The sequence below is a fragment of the Ovis canadensis genome, chromosome 3 (assembly GCF_042477335.2).
Source record: "Ovis canadensis isolate MfBH-ARS-UI-01 breed Bighorn chromosome 3, ARS-UI_OviCan_v2, whole genome shotgun sequence".
NCBI lineage: Eukaryota > Metazoa > Chordata > Mammalia > Artiodactyla > Bovidae > Ovis > Ovis canadensis.
The window spans coordinates 20173931-20192165 of NC_091247.1; the positions used below are offsets into that span (position 1 = coordinate 20173931).

General features: G+C 34.8%; 1 protein-coding gene across 5 annotated transcripts in view; it reads right to left on the reverse strand.

Annotated features, from left to right (window-relative positions):
• Positions 1-996: 996 nt before the first annotated feature.
• The window catches only part of ROCK2 (Rho associated coiled-coil containing protein kinase 2), a 133405-nt gene continuing 116166 nt past the window's right edge, over positions 997-18235 (reverse strand). Inside the window, exons 28-35 of one of the 5 annotated variants that reach the window (XM_069582609.1) lie at positions 17843-18019; positions 15882-15952; positions 14729-14817; positions 13978-14056; positions 12494-12755; positions 12195-12408; positions 4054-4155; positions 997-2803 (exon numbers count right to left, since the gene is read on the reverse strand). In XM_069582609.1, coding sequence (XP_069438710.1) covers positions 4068-4155; positions 12195-12408; positions 12494-12755; positions 13978-14056; positions 14729-14817; positions 15882-15952; positions 17843-18019 — 980 coding nt within the window. In that variant the 3' untranslated portion in view covers positions 997-2803; positions 4054-4067. Of the gene's footprint in view, positions 2804-4053; positions 4156-8705; positions 8768-12194; positions 12409-12493; positions 12756-13977; positions 14057-14728; positions 14818-15881; positions 15953-17842; positions 18020-18235 lie in introns of those variants that run through there. The other 4 variants (XM_069582612.1, XM_069582611.1, XM_069582610.1 and 1 more) reach the window with 4 other exon arrangements.

An 18235-nucleotide genomic window follows, 5' to 3' on the forward strand; every position in this document is an offset into this window, starting at 1 on the left:
GGTAAACTGGGATAAAGGAGAGCCTTCACAGCCAGAATGGTGTAACTCTAGCACAGGTTAATCTTAAAAAAAAACCTCACCTTTATTTTAGATTTATTGATATACTATCCTTTAGTTAGCTCCAGAGTATTTTAAACTTACGTTGTTTTTTCTTAAAGTTTGCTTCTAGATAGCATTTTTTTTTTATTAATACTTTTCGACATGCACTGGACAGTCATCCTCAGCAGTAACCCTGGCACCAGTTTTCCTTCTGCTTTGCCTCAGTATTCCCACAAAAGTAAAAAAGCAAAAAACACCGCAGCTAAGAAAATCCCAGTATTCACTACTTCTTAGTTCTCAAAAGGAGGTATTTGTGGCTCTAGGAGAAATCAGGTGTGAGGAAACAAGCAACTTTTGGTCTTAACTTTATCTTGGAGGTTTTGGAGCCTCAAGAAAAAGAAGCTGGCACAAAAGCAGGCTGTTAGACCAAGTCAATGTCATATTTAATGAGTGTTGGGAAGAAAACATTTGGATGGGGGCATGCACTCATGTATGTACATGAAACCAGCAACAGGGTATAAAGCAAATTCTTACCGAAGGTCAGAATTTTTTATTAAGCACATTTCCATTGGCTGGACAAATGACCTTATAAATACTTATGTCAAACCATAGAATAAAAAGAATCTTCATGGAGAGATTTTTTTTTTTTTGCCCCTTAGGATCTCTTTGCCCCCCAGAAAACTTCACATTAATTTTCCTTGTATAGTTGCATCACACCATGATTCTCCATATTCTCTAATATATATACAGCATTCAAAATTTAAACTTTTGCCATTTTTACTCAAATATTTCAATTACTCATGTGTAAACTTCAAATTATTTCACCTTAATAAAGTTTATTAAAAATATATATATATACTCTCCAATTCAGAATAATATGATAGAACCTCCCATAGTGTAACAAAATCTCTATATAAAATATTAATTCAGTCTCCTTTTAACAAGTCTAATGAATGGAAATATTTATTCTATATAAATTTTATATATTTTTCATTTTTTAATCTTAAAAAAAAAAAAGCTGTGCCCCCGAACCAGAACATACCTGCAAGGGAAATGGCATGCATATCTAGTTTTAGCACAGACAGCATGGAAGAGTGCAGCCTGGATAACGTAATAACAAGATTCAGTTTCAGTACATCAGCAGCCAAAGGCCACTCTTCAATTTCCACAATAGTATCTATAATTGGGGATCTAACTCTTTAAACACCTCAACACTGACCCCAGACAGAATCAATGAAAAATGTCTACTTCCTTCATAGAAATATTGGATGGTGTATCTCGGTATTATGCCAAACTGTGCACATGTATATACACAAGATGATAGAAGACCACAGAATTTTTCTTTACTTGATTCTTAACCACTGATGTATACTGTAGCAGTACAAAACATATACTTTTCTGGGATAATGAGAAATAAAGCAGGAATAGTCCTGCATAAACTGTATGTAACTTGAATAGCATTTAAAAAAATAAAAATTGAAGTGCCTTTGAGGCCACTGCTTCCCAGCCACAATAATGAAATGCTGCCATACACAGTCATGTGTTTACGGGATCACACTTAAATACTTAAAATATATCTACAGTATGTCTTAGTTTTCTTTGTATTTGAGATAATTTTTTGAATCTTGAGTGTGAAAATATAAAAAGTCACAAATGTCTTTATCAGAAATAAAAACACACCTAGAATAGCCAGCAAATTAAAAGCAAAGAAAATGTTTCATAGTCACACACTAATACTGAGGTCTGTAAAAGGGGTTTGATGAGTAATAGATATACATAAAAGATATATTAGTTCCAATACTACTCATTACTGTTTCTATCACCAATACTTAAAACAAAATTCTGTTATACAATCAAAATAGGCCGACAATGATAACTACTATGTGTAAAAATAGTGCACTAATTTTCTTCTGCAAAGCAAATTTGCATCCTAAGAGCTGGTAAATACTTTTTGTTTTAAATACAGGAAAGGGTGGATATCTTGAAAAAAAATTAAATTAAGGCATTCAAAATGGGTAAAGTTGCCTATTACGAAGCATTAAGAAACTGATATAATTAACTTCAAATTTCTTGTTGCAATAATTGCTTAAACATGAACATGCAGCTTCCAGCAGGTACACACAATGAGTGATATAAACTCCAACATTATGGCTTTATACAAGTGCATAGTTGCAACTGCAGTAAGTAATGATATCTGATTAATGTTTATAAAAAAATAAAGTGGGAAGTTAAAAAACCCTCTTGCAGTATTACAGTACTATGTGTGTGTGTGTTTGTGTGTGTGTGTGTGTATGTATGCATGTGTGTGTCTTCACACACACAATACAATGGTCACTTCTTAAAGATGCAGTCTCTATCACTGTAGTGGAATCCATTCATTCCCAGATTCTTCTGGCAAATGTGCTGGTGAAATCTCTCTGTTGAAGCTGCAAAGATGATTTCTGTAACTCTTCGAAATCCTTTATGCAATGTAGTGTGAGTGATGCTAGGAGAGCTTTACGGAACAAGTCTGGAAGAGTTGCACATGATATTCTTATTCTATTAACCAATCACTGTTGGTTCAACTTGTTGCTCCAAAGGAGCCCAGAAAACCTATTCAAGATTTAGAATTTATATTGCAGGAATAGAGGGAATATATATGTGTATTAGTCTCTCAGGAAAATATAACTTTTTAATAAATTTCGGGCCATCATATTTCAGTCTTGTTTCAACTGGAAGAATATGATCACCTTGAATGATGACTGCATTCACAGAAGGCAGTTAGCTGGAAAGAAAAGGAAAATAAAGTCAGTTGATACAGTGAAATAAATTAAGAGATTGGGATCAGTTCTTTGAAAAGGCATTCCATTTACATCAAACTCTACAGTCTTCCAACTACTATACTTTTAACACCTAAATCATGCATATAGCATATCTACTGTCTTACTTTTCTTATTTCAAGGTACATGCAATTATATTCTTCCTCATATTTTCTCATATTGGCCACAAACATAACACACAAGTTTTAATATGGTTAACTGGCTATTAGGGTGAGATGGTATGTCAATGAATAACTCAAGTGAATCTGTTTGATTTGAGGTTTAACTGTTAGCTTCCTCGTGTGGGTGAAAGAAGAGTGGACTGAAGGACTAGGCTCTATTTGGCTTTTTCACCCTATGCCACATTTTAAAAATCTATGAAATGGGAACAAACACACTGTTATAGTAAATTTATGTAAAAAATACTCTGTAAATCCTGGTTATAAACAGATCCAAATCATGTGTGATTTAAGTATGTACTTTGCAACACGTTACTTAGGTTAAGATAGACATTATTTCTTTTATATTCATTCCATATAAAAGGTTTAACTCATGAGGTTCAGTTTTCATTCAGATTTCTGTTAGCCTCTATTAACCAAATGACATTTTCTAAAAGCATAAGAGCTTTCACAGCATACCATTAGCATTCTTCAGCAAAAGTAACATTAAATTTTCAAAAAGTAAACATTTCATATCACAAAAAGCAAAATCAGAAACAGCTAGTTCACAGCATTTATCAAAGTTTTTATGGTTTCAATTCTTGCAAGTTAGAAAGAGGGAAAGGGCCGGGGGGAAGAAGAGAGGGATGGAGGGAGAAGGAATCCCATGCTATGTTCACAAACTAATACAGCTGTAAGAACTTGAAAACACCGTAAATTTTACTTCTCTGCATATGACTTATTTGGAATGAACAGAAAGTATCAGAATTAGTTCCATTTGTTATTTCTACATGTTTCATTCCTAAGATAAAAAATTACAATTCCAACTGTATTGAAAATATATAGCCAATAAGGAATCTGAACATAGCATTTTGCTTTCATACTTAACATGGAAATTTCAGTTAGAAACTTGTCTGAAGACTACTTTTCAAATATATACTATCAAAAACAACTCAATAAAATTTCAAACTGGCAAAAAGAAGAATGAAAACCCAAGTGCAAACCACATGCACTATTTGGAAAAACTAAAACAACTCATTTCTCATTTTTTGATTTACCCCATTTAACTTCTTCAGAAATCAAAAACATCGTCCTCATCATCACCACCATCAACATCATCAAATGACCAATCCCAGTCTTTAAATGCCAAATCAAGCAATCTGCAATAGGAGGTTTGCAAGTTTATACTCTAACACTCTTTAGAAAACAACAGCTTAATATCCTATGATCGAAAAATCACATGTTATGCTGTAAACATTTTAACTTTCCCTTCACTGATAACAACATGATTAAAATTGAGATGGAAGCACTCAGAGAAGTCTTTCTCTTTATATGCAAATGCACATAATCATGTTGAACAGGTATGCCTTCCAAACCATCACAGAACAGAGGACACAGATAATATTCAGGGGTAAGACACAATCTTCTTTCCACTGGGCCGACATAAAAATGTAGCCACCCTGATGCTCCATTTAAGAATTATGAAAGCTCAACATGCGTCAATGTTCCCTTCACACAAGTGCCCAGATTGTCAGCTCACATTTTCCCAGAGTTGTACCATAAACCCTAGTATGAAAGACAATTAATTCTAAGAATGTAGCTTTCTCAATTCCAGCATGACCCTACTTGTTCAATGGGTCACCAAAGGTTAAGCCTTCCATAAAACTACAGATAAGGGAAAAACCAAAGGTAGATAAGCAGCATTAGCAACTTATCTTGGCCAAATAAATTAAGACTTAGAACAGGGGTATATGCAATCTTTCCTTTCCAATTCAATGCAATCACCTAATATTGCAATCATTTTTATTTTTAGAAACAGAAGTAACTTTCTCATTGTTTATAACTGTGACACCCATGAATACATTTGTGCCAAGGAACTCACCTGGTCCCCAAAACTCATCTATGGTTACTATGCAATTGGTTCTTAAACTTTAGTGTATATGATTTACCCAATGCTATGTATAATGCACATTCCCAGGCTTCATCTCAAGAGATTCTGATATAATTATATTGGGGGTAAGGTGGGTGGGAAGTATTTGCATTTTTAAGATGAATTTTGAGATGGATTCTGATACAGCTGGTTGACTTTGAGAATCACTGACAGGGTAGGTTGATGGATGATTATTACCCTAATTTAAAAGTAAATCAACTCAAATTACTCTACTTCAATAGGCACTAAATACAAAATATAAGCACAGAAACTCAGATTTTATTATTTATTCCCTTAAAACATAGCACAGCCAAGTATATACTCATTTATTTAGCCTTACATGTATAGCTATGGTTTCAACTCTATTACTTGGGAGACTGAGATCAGTTCTTCCTGTGTATCCAAGCCCCTGTTTTAGTATACTTTTATGAAAAATACCCATCTCATATCCTTCCAAAACCTCTGAAGAATGTGTGAAGTATGTGCCCAGGTCACAATCTTCAGATTTTAAAAGTCTCATCATTAGGCTATCAGTGTAACGCATGATGAGTGAAAGCAAAAGTCGTTCAGTAGTGTTTGACTGTTTGCGACCCATGGACTGCAAGTCAGTCCATGGAATTCTCCAGGCCAGAGTACCGGAGTGGGTAGCCTTTCCCTTCTCCAGGAGATTTTCCCAACCCAGGGATCGAACCCAGGTCTCCAGCATTGCAGGCAGATTCTTTACCAGCTGAGCCACCAGGGAGGCCCAGGGAATGCATGATAAGACTTCCCTTAAAACCTCTGCCTCAACCGCTCCCAGTCAGTAATCTAATTCTTGTCATTTCAACTTAAAAAATCTGTCTTTAACTTGATTTCTTCTCTCCATTTTTACTGTCAGTATTTTAGTTCAGGATCTCATTAAGTCAAAACATACTAATCTCTTGTTGAAAGACTCCTATTAGAACAAAATCAAGACTCCTCTAGCATAGTGATGAACTCAGTCCTTTTCAATCTGACCCAGAGCTTTCTCTCCAGTCACCTTCTTCCCCTTCCTATTCTGACCCTCTCCCGACCGTAACCCCATACAACACTGCAAACACACATATAACCCTGACAATCAGTGCCTCTGCATATAATATTTTGCCTAAAACTTTCTTTTCTCTTACTTCTTTGCCTGGAAAATTACTAATCCTCCATCTTTCTGAGACTTTTCTTGATGGTTTAATGGCAGAATTCTCCATGATTTCTTTTGTTCTCCCAAAACTCTTATTCATACCTCCATAATAAACAACATGTTAACTGATCAATGGCTATACACTTCAGGGCTATGAAACTTATTGCCAAAGACTGCTGCAGAAGGAGGTGCACTGAGCTTTGAGTTCTACTGGCAGCATGTAAGTGGGTCCATTTCTTTACATCTTACCAATACTAAGCTTCTTAATCTTTATCATTTTGGCAGGTGAGAACAGTTTTACAATATAGTTTTAATTTTAATTTCTTTGCTTAATAATCAGTTATCAGGTTGATAACTTTTTCATATTTATGGTAATACCTATATGTTCCTAATTTTTATATTGGGAAAAGTCAATCTCTTTTTTCTAAAGGACTTATCTAAGAACTCCATGCATAAAGACACTAACTCATCTTTCTCATGTGTGTTGTAAAATGTGTGGCATTTTTAAAATCTACAAGTCTTTAATTTTTGGTTAGTCAATCTTTTACTTTCTTTCTTTGCTTTTATTAGTAAGTTCCTTTCTAATCCAAGATCAGATACATATTCCCTATTTTCTTCTACTTCATTTATGAATTTATTTTTGATATGTCAAGTTGTATATAACTTTATTATCTTTTCCCAATTAGTCTATTAATGTTCTAATATTTAAAACTGGAAAAGAATAAAGATGAAATAATGATAAAATACTAGCTTCCCCTACCCTTAAGTTTTAAATGTACTGGTAATGCTTTATTTTTTAAAACAAGTATTTGTTGCATTTCTGCTTTACATTTTTCTGCATGGCTTAAAAAAAAATCTTCATAGAAAATTAAAGAGAAAAGCCCTCAGCAGGGACCAACATTTTGTGTCTTGCACTGGAACAAATGAGGATCTCTCCAAACTATCTTCATCAAAAGTCAGCATTTTAGTCACAAATTTCTTACTTTTCTAGCATAGTATTTTAATTCAAATTAAAGAAAAATAACTTTCTTCTACAACAGCATTCTATACATTATGTTTTATAAACTGCCAATTAATTCAAGTCTCCTTGAATCACCATGAGGCAGAGAAGTGTGAAATAGCCGAGCATGAAGGATCTGGAACTAGCTTATCTGGATCTAAACTCGTGACCCTGCTGCTCGTGAGCTGTGTTACACTGGGCACACAACATTCCGGTGTCTTAGTTTCCTCATCTGTAAAACAGAACCGCTAAATCCCAGGGTGGTTACGAAGATGAATAAGTTAGTACAGTTAAAGTTCTCAGAAGAGAGCCTGGCATAATATAATATGCTCTCAGAAATGTTATCGTATATAATAATAGTAGCTAACACAAATTACTTCAAGCACTTCAGAACTACAGAAAAAGGGACACGCTGCAAAGAGATGTAAAAGGAGACTCAGAACAAGAACATGACAGAAGCCAAAGGAAAAAAATGCAATGATGCAGTTGTTAACAAAGGTAAACTTAAAAAAAAAAGACTAGATGAATATTTATGGGTGCTATGTTTTAGTGTGTTTAGGAATGTACATATGTGATGATGTCTAACGAAGCCAAACATTTGTTTTAAGAAAGATACCATGTGAATTAATTGGTTCAACTAAAGCTAGACTCCGGAAGTTGGTGATGGACAGGGAGGCCTGGCGTGCTGCAGTTCATGGGGTCGCAAAGAGTCGGACACAACTGAGCGACTGAACTGAACTGGAAACTAGACTGCTAATATTAAATGAGCACAAATGAAGAGCTACATATTAAATTACTATTAATACAAACCAGATATTCTGTTCCTACGTTTTCTTGGATAGTGCTTTAAAGCTCTACCCATTTGTCTGTAGGAATACGTTATAAATTAGCAGGTATTAAAGGTCATCTGGTCCAAAGCTTGACTCCCCTCTCGAGCCATGCTACTTGACATCACTGCATACACAGGACAGAAGGAAGAGCACTGTTCCCTCACAGTTCTGCCAGCCGGTCAGCTAAACCGGGTGCACACCTGTGGTGACAGGGCACTCACCATTCTAGAGGAAGCCAATTCTTTCAGTTTTGCACATCTGATTGCTTCATAGCTTTCCCTGCTAATTTAGAATGTGCCTCTCTGCTTGGTTCTTTCAAGGAAAAATCCTTTAAGTCTTTACTTACTGTTATTTATGATCTCCCATCCTTTCAGATCACCTCCTCAGAAGACTTACAGTTCATTCACTTGCTACATGTGTAACACCATAAAATGACCCACTACTCCCTCAGCAATTCCCTTCTGTATACCCTCCAATTTATATATGCCACTCCTAAAATGTGACACCCAAAATGGAATGCAAAATGCAGGGTTATTCACATAAGGACAGACACAGATACAATTTTATGAGTTAATGAAGCAATGGAGGCATAGATGTTAAAAGCAATGGAAATAATGTTGCAGAGGCATAATAAAATGCAAAATTATAAATTTACCCATCTTTTCATTTAAAATTTCAAAGAGCATATTAGATTTTAAAATGTCCAAAAAAAAATCCCTATATATTTTACAGTCAGTTTTGGTATTAGTTTTATCTACATGCATAGTTGTGAAAAAAGAAATCCCTATTACTTACTGTTGCTATGCAAAATGTATTTTTAAAAAATCAATGAAGAATGATTCGAAGGGCAGGGCCAGAACTAAAAAAAAGTAACAAAAATTAAAAGTAAATGTGCTTTCAAATGAACTGTAATGCTGAAGTGGGGGAGGCAAGAAAATTATCAGTTGGTGAACATGAAAATTTATGTAACTGAAACATGTCTCACTCAATCTGAAAACTGCTTCATAAACTATGTGTTATCATATGTAGTGAAATCATTAACTTGTAAAATAGCACAAAAGAATAAAATATAAAAAAAAAACTGGAGTTCTTAACAGTCCTGAATCTAACCAAATTATCTGCCTTCCTAGAGTCTGAAAAAAAAAAGCACCTATTCTACTCCACGAGTATTTTAAAGATCAAATGACAGAATACACAGGAAGTTAAAAGAGAATAGGATATAGAAGCATGTTGGAAGTACTATATATTGTAAAATATTAAAATAGCTTGGTATTTATGCATTGATGGTTCTACAATATTAATAATAGAAATTTAATTTTTAGATGTTTTGCACTAGGTACATGGAATGATCTTCAGTGTCTCTGAATTCTTTGAGTTTATTCAGGTCAATTACTATCATATAATCACTAATTCAACAATATTTAGCTTTACCATATCATATCTCTTTTCTCACATAAAAATAGCTGTGAAAAGAAGAGAAGTGAAAAGCAAGGAGAAAAGGAAAGATATACCTATTTGAATGCAGAGTTCCAAAGAATAGCAAGGAGAGATAAGAAAGCCTTCCTCAGCCATCAATACAAAGAAATAGAGGAAAACAATAGAATAGGAAAGACTGGAGATCTCTTCAAGAAAATTAGAGATACCAAGGGAACATTTCATGCAAAGATGGGCTCAATAAAGGACAGAAATGGTAGGGACCTAACAGAAGCAAAAGATATTAAGAAGAGGTGGCAAGAATACTCAGAACTATACAAAAAAGATCTTCAAAACCCACACAATCACGATGGTGTGATCACTAAACTAGAGCCAGACATCCTGGAATGTGAAGTCAAGTGGGCCTTAGGAAGTATCACTACTAACAAAGCTAGTAGAGGTGACAGAATTCCAGTTGAGCTATTTCAAATCCTGAAAGATGATGCTGTGAAAGTGCTGCATTTAGTATGTCAGCAAATCTGGAAAACTCAGCAGTGGCCACAACTGGAAAAGTCAGTTTTCATTCCAATCCCAAAGAAAGGCAATGCCAAAGAATGCTCAAACTACCACACAATTGCACTCATCTCATACGCTACTAAAGTAATGCTCAAAATTCTCCAAGACAGGCTTCAACAGTACATGAACTGTGACTTCCAGAAGTTCAAGCTGGTTTTAGAAAAGTCAGAACCAGAGATCAAATTGTCAACATCTGCTGGATCATCAAAAAAGCAAGAGAGTTCCAGAAAAACATCTATTTCTGCTTTGTTGACTATGCCAAAGCCTTTGACTGTGTGGATCACAATAAACTGTGGAAAATTCTGAAAGAGATGAGAATACCAGACCATCTGACCTGCGTCTTGAGAAACCTGTATGCAGGTCAGGAAGCAACAGTTAGAAATGGACATGGAACAACAGACTGATTCCAAATAGGAAAAGGAGTCCGTCAAGGCTGTATATTGTCACCGTGCTTATTTAACTTCTATGCAGAGTACATCATGAGAAATGCTGGGCTGGAGGAAGTACAAGCTGGAATCAAGACTGATGGGAGAAATATCAATAACCTCAGATATGCAGATGACACCACCCTTATGGCAGAAAGTGAAGAAGAACTAAAGAGCCTCTTGATGAAAGTGAAAAAGGAGAGTGAAAAAGTTGGCTTAAAGCTTAACATTCAGAAAACTAAGATCATGGGATCTGGTCCCATCACTTTATGGCAAATGGATGGGGAAACAGTGGCTAACTTTACTTTTCTGACCTCCAAAATCACTGTAGATGATGACTGCAGCCATGAAATTAAAAGACGCTTACTCCTTGGAAGCAAAGTTATGACCAACCTAGATAGCGTATTAAAAAGCTGAGACATTACTTTGCCAACAAAGGTCCATCTAGTCAAGGCTATGGTTTTTCCACTGGTCATGTATGGATGTGAGAGTTGGACTGTGAAGAAGGCTGAGCGCTGAAGAATTGATGCTTTTGAACTGTGGTGATGGAGAAGACTCTTGAGAGTCCCTTGGACTGCAAGGAGATCCAACCAGTCCATCCTAAAGGAAATCAGTCCTGGGTGTTTATTGGAAGGACTGATGTTGAAGCTGAAACTCCAATATTTTGGCCATCTGATGCAAAGAGCTGACTCATCTGAAAAGACCCTGATGCTGGGAGGGATTGAAGGCAGGAGGAGAAGGGGACGACAGAGGATGAGATGGTTAGATGGCATCACCGACTCAATGGACATGAGTTTGGGTAAACTCTGGGAGTTGGTGATGGACAGGGAGGCCTGGTGTGCTGCAGTTCATGGGGTCGCAAAGAGTCGGACATGACTGAGCGACTGAACGGGCTGACTGACTGATACCTCACACAAAAATTCAACATTTTCACTGAAATGAAACACCAATCTACCTTTTCCATTCTAAATTATTTCCTTGTGATATTAGCTTCAAGAAAAGTTTCATATACCATGTTTGGCTAGAATGAAAATATTTCTGATATTACAGCCAATGCACATCACTATTCAAATACTGAAGTTTCTGTGTTTAAAAGGATAACTGGAATCAGATACATGATGCAAGTGTATACTTTATCCTTCAGCTAACCAAATCATCATGTTCATTTCAGTGAAGAGCAGTATTTATTTATAAATACTGTATTAGCTAGTAACCAAGAAATGATTACTTTGTGTCAAAAATTACTATAATGTAGCTAATGAAAATGGCTCCATTATAATGCTTTTGTGCAATAATCATCTCTAATCTTACTCCATATTCCCAACTTCACCCCAACTACAAGAAATGCCCACTATATTCATTAGTTAATATTTGCATTTTAAAAGCTGATCTATATTACTTGTTAAATCTGATTGCTTGAATTAAGAGTTAAGATTTCAGTCCTACCTGCTAAGTCATCTAATATAAAGGAGGTTAAAGAGGTTTGCAATAATAAAAACAAAATGTGAATACATGACACTTAAAGGTCTAGGTGTGCATCCTGTCTGGTAAAGCAATAAATTAAGTCAATGTGTTTATAAAATCAAAATATTATGACTATACACATACACATGACAAAATTTAGCCTTTTATATATTTTTGGTTGAATATATGTTTGTGATTTAGTAAGTAAATTTATTACATCCAGCTGAACCAATGAATGAAATAGTTTTGAAACAGTTTGAATAGCAATGAAATTCAAACTTTTGGTATTCCACACATCGTGAAAATACCAAGCAAAGAAAAACTGTAATTAGTAAAGTTTGTAATTTGAGCACCAATAGTAAAATATTTTTTTAATGCTTTAATTTTTGCCACATTTTAATTTACTACCTTGGTTTGTTTGGAGCAAGTTGTCGACTTGGCCGTCGAATAGACTGGTTTTGTTGTATTTTCATTGATGTTCTAGGAGACGACCGTGCAAAAGGGTCTGGAGCTGGAGGCTTTTTAGGTATCTTTTTCACTAACCGACTAACCCACTTTTGCTGCTCTTCTGTAGAATTTGCTAATAACAATAGATTCTTTGCCGATGAAATATCATAATACACTATAAAGAAATATATGAGAAAATTTAATGTTTCAAATGATCTGAACATAAGTAATATTAATTGATCAAGTGATTTATTATTTACCTTTGCAAGGCGCTATAATTTCCTCCTTTTTGTCCATGTGGTCTTTATGACATTTAATATGACAGCGACGGCACTCTAAAGCAGGAGGGGGTTTAAACATGTGCCACAATGGCTTCATACATGCCTCACAGTTGGTTGGGAAATGATAGAGAGTAGGAATAAATTCATGTCCCTTGTGGCAAATATAATTTGATTTTTCTCCCACTGGCTCCACTGGAAATTCTTGTTCCTTCTTACTTTCTCCTTCGTTGGCATACAGAATCTACAAACACCATAAAGAAAAATGAATATCTTCAAACGTTAGCTATTTTAACGTAGAAATAATTCTTATAGTGTAAATAAAATTAGTCTAAACTATTCAATGAGACAAAAATGTGTTAGTTGTTCAAATGGTGGTAGGCCGCAATCAAGAGCTCAGATGAGTGAAGTCACTAGCCAGTCACTGTGGTTCACATCTCGAAAGAATCAATCCTGTTCAAATGATGCCTCCTAATTTTCTCTATGTTATCTTCCTATGTTTCAGCAAATTTTTCACAATAGGCTAGCCAAAGATAAATCTTCACTTGATTAGTGTTAGAAAGCTTTTCTTGGAGGGAATTTTCAAAACAATCACCTGAAGAGATGAACTGTGGCTCTATAATTCTCAAAAACAGGCCACTCAGTGATAACTGCAAATACAGTTTTAATTGAAAAGATTTGTATTTGGAGAATTGAGGAAAAAAGGAAAAGAGGAAAGGATGTATAAGATATTTCAAACAAACTTGCTAAGTACCCAGAAAATAAGCTGCCAGCTTCCCTACAGTACACCAAGCACTACAGCTTTTACCAGAAGGGATTCATGGTTGCTGCGACAAATTTAAAAATGGAAGAAAAAACGGAAGAATTTGACTTCACCTTAAATTGGAAGTAAAAGGGTTCTTGGGTGCATAATTTAACTTCACAAGCAACTTTTTAAACTTTCTAGAGCACTGAGCATAAACCCCAAACAGAACATTCATGCTCAAAAAATGTTGTAACCCACAGGGATCCCAAAGCCGGTACTCTGTGACGACTGAGAGGGGTGGGATGGGGAGTAAGATTCAAGAGGGAGGGGACATATGTATACCTATGACTGATTCTTGTTGATGTATGGCAGAAATCATCACAATACAGTAAATAATTATTCTCCAATTAAAAATAAAAATTTTAAAACAAAGTCATAACCAACCTTGAACAAAAGGAGAGCAAAGGCTAGAAACATGATATAAATACACTACAGACTACAGACTTTAACTAGTAAGATGGAGAGAAGAATTTAAGATGTATCCAACAGGATAAGCTTGAAAGTCACAAATGAACAAATCACCTTTAAATGGGACAAAAACTGAAGAAAGATAATCTGAAAAGGGCCCAAGAATAAATTTATTATGTCATGTCATGCTGAGAATGTATAAAGGTGAAAAGAACAAAACAAAATAAACAAATCACAAAATAAAACCATTTACCTGGAATATCCTTGGAATTTCTTTAGCATCTGCTCTATATACATCTGTCTGTGTAACTGGTCGGACATGAAATAACTTGCTATAAAAGATTTTTAATAAAAGAGTAAAGTATTACCAAAGGATCAGATTATATCAGTTTTCTTATACTCATGTCAGAAATTAAAACTGACTACTCTGTGGGAAATGGCGAAGACAGGGAAGTCTGGTGTGCTGCAGCTCATGGGGTTGCAAAGAGTTGGACATGACTGAGCAACTGAACAACTGACTCTTATTAGAATGTTAGAACTCTATAAATTCAATCACTCCTTGAGATTTTGAGAAATTTTCAATAAGTCAGCAATTTTATAATTAGTTTCAGAAAACAACATATTGAAGACTCATGAAATTTTAAGAGACATTTTAGCCAACTCTATATGCCAAGCTTTCATCTGTATGAAGCAAATATAAGAAAATCTAACAACAGTACAGTAGCACTTATACTATATGAGTATATACATGTACTATATGACTAATAAATTACACTAACTTGACAAAAGGTCACACTACTCTCTTAAACTTTAAAAGATAAAATTACAAAATATTCTCATGGTTGGATGGCATCACCGACTCAACAGACATGAGCGCGAGCCAACTCCGGGAGATGGTGAAGGACAGGAAAGCCTAGTGTGCTGCAGTCCACGGGGGTCGCAAAAAGTCAGACATGACTTAGCGACTGAACAACAATAACAAATATTCTAATAAAAATACTTACTCTATATCTAAAACCATGTAAGGATTAGATTGTTCTTTATCTTGTTCACTGTCATAGAAAAGGATCTTCTTACTGCTTACAATCACATACTGTTAAAAAGGAGGAAAGGAATTAAACAATGATTAAAGTTAATATATATCTTGTTCTTCTTTGAAAAGAAATTCTATATTAGCAATAAAAATCATATAAAATATATGTTAAATACCTAAAAAGCTATCTTAATGTATCCTTTAAAAAGTCTTCCTTAAAATAAGAACAGATCTGTTTGTATACATTTTAAGTAACCAAATTCCGGGGCAGGGGGTGGGTGGGGATAAATTCAACTAATTTTTGGACTGATTTGGCTCTAAGATCCAAAAGTGTAAGCAACTTTATTGCTATGGTTTGAATGGTTATATTCTCCCAAAGTCATATGTTAATGAATTTATGTCATAACCCAATGTGATGATATTAGGAAGTGGGGTCTTGGGAAGGTGACTAGGTCATGACACTAGAGACCTCATGAAGGGGATTAGTGCCCTTATAAAGGGGATTCCAGAGAAATTCCTACCCCTTACACCATGAGGATAGAGCAAGAAGTCTGCAACCTGGGAAAAGATCTTTACCAGAACCCAATCATGCTGGCTGATTCCTTATCTTGGACTTACAGCCTTCAAAACCGTGAGAAATAAATCTTTGTTGTTCATAAGCTACTCCGTCTGTGGTATTTTGTTATAGCAGCCCTAAAGCTAAGACACTTACTGAATATGAACATAATATCAATAATCATAGAAACAGAGGAAAAGAAATATCTGGGACTTTCTGTCATATCTAGAGTTGTCTTCCTGGAAACAGCAAAGGCACCAAAGTCAATACAGCCTTCTATTTTCCTAAAACCAAAATCTGTTTTATTATTAACAACATGTTAATGATAAAAAGTTTCTTTTTTTAAACAAAGATATATAAAATTAACTATTTCAAATCACAAAGTACAAACAAGTTTTATGTGTCTAAAAGTTCTGGTTATCTATATCTTACAATGACAAAAGTGAAATGGTTATAGCTAAACCAAAAGTAAAACAGAAGACCTTGATTCAAATGTATCAAGGTACTGATTCAAAAGTATTCAAGGTATTAACTCAAAATCAAGTATTGATTCAAAAGTATCAATTACCTTTTTAACCCATCCAAATTTCTTAGTGTTGTTTCGCACAGGCAATGAAAGCCATCCTTCTAGTCTTGATTCTATAAGCACAAGATATGAGTGTAAGTACAACAAATCTCTTAACAAAATGAGGAACTTAAAAAATTTTAATATAAAAGTCACAAGCAAATATGCCTTTCAGAATTTATACATCATCTAACATATAATAATGTAGGATCAGTATAAGCAAGTTATACAACGCAAAACGAAATCCAGGTTATATCACATTGGAAATATATATCCTGTAGTTTATAACGTCAAATGCCCCATTAATCAAATTCATGCATTTGCAAAGTTCCGCAGAAAAGTTGCAAAAATGAAAAGCAGCTGTCTATTCTCATTGGTACACCTGTATCAGAATCCTCTATCTTTCCTTTGGAAGGAGGCCTAACTACAGATATAGTACACAACTTTGAAGACAAAATATTTTCTGTGAATAATTAAATGTTCAGGGAAAATGGACTGTTAGAATGGTTTTAAATAAAATGAAGTGAAACTGTATAAATTACAGATCAAATCTGGCTAATAAGTAGCAGTAAGCCAAAAGATTCCTAAATTCTAAAATAGTAAAATCTGTAAAATTCTAGTTCAGCCAAGAAAACTCTGCATCCTTAGAATCTGTTCTAATGGTATCTGATCAGTTTATTTTAGTGAAATAATTACATGAAGTAAGCATTTTTGGAGATTATGCTAATAATAAAAGTAGCTATCACCTACTTTGTGTCTATATTGTGCTAGACACCTTACATATATTTTCTTCAACTCTCAGAACAATCCCACAGAAGGTCACACAGGGACACATCTCTGATCCAGTGCTTATACTCAATCCCCCTCTCTCTCACATTAATAACCTTCCAGACCCCATGAACAGAAATGATGTCATTAAAAATAGCTATATACTTGAATGTCTGGACATGGCCCTACGCTAATTTAAGGGATTAATCAGATGATCTCTAACAAGATGGGTAAGACAAATAATTTTATTGCTAAGATCTGAAACAACTTCAATATAATCACTTATGATTTATACTGATATATACCTGGAAAGTGTGATGACAATGTAAACAAACATAGCAAATTTACTTTGAATTCAACTAACAGATTAAATTTTATTTCACATCCAACTGTTTATGCACTAATTTCCTGTGGTGTTTAAAAGTTTTTTGTACTTACACTAACTTTGTATTAAACATAACAATTTTGGGGGTTTTCCAACAGGTTTCTTCATTTAAACTATAATTCCTTTCAGGACAAGGATCAGGTCAAATTGTCTTATATATTTTTTTAAGGCCAAGTACAATGTTGGCTGGTCTTCCTGGTGGCTCAGAAGGTAAAGAATCTCCCTGCAATGCAGGAGATCCAGGTTTGATTGCTCAGTGGGGAAGATCCCCTGGAGAAGGGAAGGGAAACTCACTCCAGTATTCTTGCCTGGGGAATCCCATGAAACGAGCCTGGAGGGCTACAGTCCATGGGGTCAAAAAGGGTCTGACACAACTAAGCAATTAACACTTATCACTTTCACAATGTGGACTAAGTAAGCACTCAAGGGAAAACTAAGTATACCCTCTAAAACGGTCTACACAGGCTTTTTCTGTACCATCATTCTTGATATGAAACTTCAGAAAGAATTTTTTCTTGGTTAAAAATGGAAGAAACAGACAGTGAAACCATATGTTCTTAAACGATATAAAGCACTACTCCATTTCTTATAAGCTGACAAAATAAATTCTATCAATTGTATCAGCAATGCGATGTGAAATTCCTTAAAAAACAAAATCTTTGTTCATGCAGCAGTTTCTTTTTAACTGAGACTTGTTAATGGAGCAACTTGTTAGTGAATATTAGTTATTATTACAAAAATTTTCAAAAGGACTAAAATTATGGGAAGTGGGAAAAAAAACCCCAGAGATCAAAGATTTTCAGGATGTCACCTGTACCATTAGGTTCCGATGAAATAGGTAAGTAAGGAACAGATTCTTCTTCTGAGTCAGAATCAGAGTCAAGAAGCATATGAGAACTGGAAGGCTTAGTGGCAATATTGAGAGAAGTGGAGGAACGTTGGTAGGTGAATGACATGGATTCCATAGTGTGTGACTGAGTGATATGAACTACACACCCAACATAAAAGGAAGTAAGAATGCAGAAAGAAGAAAAAATAAAAATGAAAGCTTAAAAGGAGAGCTATGAATAATACAGAGTTAATTTAATACAGAGTTAATTTAAATAACTAAATATGTGAAATTTACACTTGTATTTTTTAATAAAAAGTTTTGTAGAAAATCAATAGACAATTTAAATTGTCATCTAAACCCCTACTCTAAGGA